This window comes from Melitaea cinxia, chromosome 23 (genome assembly GCF_905220565.1).
Source record: "Melitaea cinxia chromosome 23, ilMelCinx1.1, whole genome shotgun sequence".
In the NCBI taxonomy this organism is placed as follows: Eukaryota; Metazoa; Arthropoda; class Insecta; order Lepidoptera; family Nymphalidae; genus Melitaea; species Melitaea cinxia.
In genome coordinates, this window is record NC_059416.1 from 12,484,506 (window position 1) to 12,489,072 (window position 4,567).

Here is a 4,567-nt window from a genome sequence, read left to right on the forward strand (position 1 = left end):
GTGACATTTATTAATTTTATTTTATTTTTTTTTAAAGTTGTATTTGCCTTAGATATCGAAGTGAACAATACATTAGATTTATATTATGTTTTTATTGGGTACATGTTTTTATTTTTAAATAGTAAAATTTACGTGTCCGTTATATGTATGCACATCTATTTTATTAAATATCATATTTGACATTGTGTTGTTGTAATTAGTTGTTTTAGTTTTAATATAATGAAATTATTGTTAAAATTATTTATTTGTATTAGGTATTGTTTATTATTAATGTGATTTTATTATTTTATTATTGTATTTTACAAATTGTCGTGACATTCATTAATTTTTCTAGTTGTTATAAGAATTGTTTAAGACGAATAGTTTTATGGGTCAATTGTTACCTGAAATAAAGAAATTATTATTATTATTATTATTATTAATATAGATACGAAATATAAAGTAACGTAGCCTTAAATTTTTATAAGCTTCTTAACAATATGTACACTCTAAATATAACTAACATACGCATTTACAATATTTTATTACAAAATTTTATCTTATACATAAAATTCTCGTGTCACAATGTTAGTTACGGTACTCCCCCGAAACGGCTGGACCGATTTTTATCAAATTTTGTGTGCATATCGGGTAGGTATGAAAATCGGCTAACATCTATTTTTCATAACCGTAAGTTATAAGGGGGTTAGTAACATATATGGCAAAACAACGTTTGCGAGGTCAGCTAGTCTATACATATATAAAGAAAACACAACTAAAACATAAGAAAAATAATATATAAATTATAATATTCGTAATAATAATTCGTCATAATAAATAATATTCGTAAATTCTCACAAAGAAGACGTGTCCTAATCTAATCTTTATTTAGCGTCTGTTGATAGCATATCGAAATAAAGTTGAAATAAAACTGAATTTAACTGAATACATATATTGATTTTATATAAAACCTTTACGATACATAAAACATAAATTTTATACTTATTAGAATATTGTTTTTAACACCAAACACAGCACGACAGTCTCATTTAAGTAATATTTCACTTATTTTGATCACTATGCAAAAGTGATACATGATAACTTGACATCTTAAACAACAAAGAAAACCTAATTCAACTTAGCCTGCAAAGCACGTCATAATGACTACAAGCAACTTCGGTACCCCCAAATCCGACGTAACACGTTCCATGCGCAGGATGTATTTTACCGGGTATTACTGACAACTGGTGTATTGCTCTTCCAACATACAGAGGTTCTCCGGTTGTTGTTTTTCCACCAACAACAGCTCCAGGTGGAACATTACCATTTGCCGCTGGCAACCATTTCAGATAATCAGGCTTTGCACACAGCACTTCAATGTTACCTATTGATACCTCGTTACCATCGTGCGTTACATATGCTTTATTTTTCCTTAAAGATAGGCTCCCTGGCATTAAATTTCCTCTGTGCCAACCACGTATCACCCACAAAGGGCTTCCGTCCCAACTATCCTTGCCACCCACCACAGCCCTACCAGCAAGATTTGTCGCTGTGGTTGGAGTTGTCAAAACCCAGTCATATTCTTCAGGGTATCCCGTTACTTGAAATTCTTCTGACCCTGATAGTTGGCCATGGTGGATGTTTCTGACGTATGTGGATTGGCTCTGATTTGATTGCGGGATTTGTGGCATTGGCACTATTGGTGGTACCTGTGGCACTTGTGACATCGTTGGTATCTGAGGCATCGTCGGCATTTGTGGTATCTGTACCTGAGGCATTTGTGATGCAACAGGAACAGGAACTATTACGGAAGGAACGTAGATTGGCATAGGAGGTTGTGGTTGAGAAATTAGTCCATAATCTGATGTTGGATATGGTGGATTTGAAGGCACTTGCCATCCTAAGTTATCGTTTGGTGGCGGTGGTCCGTAGGGAGGTGGATAACTCATCTTGACAAATCAGCTACTTATTTTTCTATTAAAGATACAAATACAAAAACACTACTAAATAACTGTGTAAGTTTCAATACGGTACTTTTAGTAATAATGAAATATGATATTGAATCACTCCTTATTTTGGCTGACTGCTCTAATCTTATCGTGAGATAAAAACATGACGTATTCATTTAACAACTTGAGTTGTTATTAATCAATCATAAATAACTTTTAATTGAAATGACTCATAAGCAAAAATGTTATAAAATATTTTTTATGATAAGACCTAAAACAATTTTGACAGTTATATTGAGTTCAAACATTATCTTAATTTACAAGTTCTTATTTTTCACGGTCAATATTAATATATTTACTTCGCTTAAGCCTGTAATATCCCACTGCTGGGCAACGCCCTTTTTCCCCATGTAGGAGAAGGATCAGAGCTTAATTCACCACGCTGCGCCAATGCAGGTTGGCGGATATATTCCCTACTATGAGTAACTATCGCTATCAGGTGTACATGATACCAACCGGAACCGACGGCTCAACGTGCTCTCCGAAGCACGGTGGAGAAACCCACAAGGACCGCACAAACACCCAGACCACGGTAAACATCTGTATGGACGATACAAATGTTTGCCATGTGCGGGGATCGAACCAGTGCTGTGACCGTTGCGCCAACGCGCCACTTTTACTTATACGTGACTTATCACGATGATCATTTTGAGATTCTTAACAATTTTTTAATATCATATCAAAAATCGACCGTTCCAGCGGGGATCGAACCTGCATCTCCGACTGACCGTGTCGGTGCTTTAGCCAATTAAGCTATGGAACGATGTACCCGTTAAATCGAAATTTTTGATGTGATTATTTTATATTCGGGCTAAGAGAGCATTTGAGATTAAAAGAAATCAAGCGACATTTTGAGATTTACGATAATCGTCAACTTTGTCTTGTCTCCGCATCCCGTGTGACGTACTCATACACGTTTGTTTGACTATTTGTTGTATTTCATTATTCACCATTTCTTTTCACATGAAAAAGTAGAATTTTTTCTTTTTATTTATTTTTAGAGTTCTTGTGAATTGCATAATGAAGGATAAAAAAACTTACTTTGATAAGCTTTCGTACAATATATAAGAATTTGTAAATTGTAGAGATTTTTAAATGTTATTTGTCCCAAAAATACTACAGACATATATTATATTACTATTTTAAAAATTTAGTACAAAAAATTAGATACAAGATCGAATATATACTTCTTTCACAGACTAAAGAAAAAAAAAAAGGAAAACATTTTTCCAAAAATATATTTTCATAAAAACTTACCTCTACTTATAAAATACATTTGTTATTAAAAACAATTATAATAAATAAACATTGAAATCTTATCGATAACACAATATAGCCAATTATAAAACAACTGCCTTTTTAATTATTATATAGAAATATAATATTTTGTACAAAATGAATATTGCTAAATCGTCCGAGTATAAAGTTGCTTTACAACTAAAATGTACAAGTAATAAGTGGAAGCGTAACACCGTAAAAATACATAATTACATTCTTAGAATTTTAAATAACAATCTCTAGAAAATAGTAGTAGACATCAAATATTATTTTTAAACAAGTTTTGATAATAAAATTGATTCCTGATTTCATTTCTCTATAGAAATGTTTTATTACGAGTATGTAAAATAAATATAAAACTTTACATAACCAAAAAATACAATCATATGATGTCACAAAGATATATTTTAATAAATTTTGTTTCGTAAGTTTGAAATTTTTGGACTGTTTAATATCATTCGTAACAAATATTATTTTCTCATACAATATTACAATACTGAAAGGCTTAATTACAATTCGTCAGCCTAGAATTCTCTTCACTTCAAGATCAATCATTTTAACTACATATGTATTGAAGTTGGATCATCTTTTTACGGTAAACTTATAAGATGAACGTTTGTCTGTATGTCCTTTACAGAATCGTAAACTATGCATTTGATCGTATCATGATCTTCTTTGTGTCACAAAGGTTTCTGAGTTGACACGACCAAGAAAAAACAAAAGCGTAGCAATGCGCGCAGGGTAAAGCTAGTAATAAATAAATTATATAATCGACTGGTATATGCATGGAGTCCGCGAAATCAGCTTAATTTACACCACAAATATGTTGAGGTTGAATTTGAAAAATTTAATTTTAATGACGTTATAGACAATTTTGATAAAGTTAAAATTCTACAGATCGTTATATTAAATAGAAAAAAAAAAGATTTTTTTTAGACTTCGTGACTAAAGTAAAACTTTTGCACAATAGGCCTACACTGCGTCTTAGATATACGAAACATAACTGGCTATGAAAGAGAAAGAAAATGTGCGCTTGCACCTCTCTCTCTCTCTTGCTGCGTTCGCCTCGCCCAATCATACTTTTCGTAACGCTCTCAAGTCAAACTTGCTTAAAGATGTTTCACTTCAAAAAACCTTTTCTTACATTGTGGATAAAAGTTTCCAGGGTACACCAGGGTATAAACCAAAAATATTATTAACATTTTCGACGGATAATATTTGTGAATTCCTAATTTGACAATTTGTAATTAAGATCGTAATATTTAAGTCTAATGAGGTGTTGTTTTCATATTAACAAAATG

At 31.7% G+C, this 4,567-nt stretch overlaps 1 protein-coding gene across 1 annotated transcript; it reads right to left on the bottom strand.

Moving 5' to 3' along the window:
• Positions 1 to 1,112: 1,112 nt before the first annotated feature.
• LOC123665139 lies at positions 1,113 to 1,928 on the bottom strand. Its single transcript, XM_045599485.1, has one exon. It carries the CDS (start codon positions 1,926 to 1,928, stop codon positions 1,113 to 1,115), a length of 816 nt encoding a protein of 271 aa, XP_045455441.1.
• Positions 1,929 to 4,567: the final 2,639 nt, after the last annotated feature.

Coding starts and splice junctions, on each gene's coding strand:
- LOC123665139 (XM_045599485.1), bottom strand. CDS start 1,928: ATGAGTTATCCACCTCCCTACGGACCACCGCCACCAAACGATAACTTA.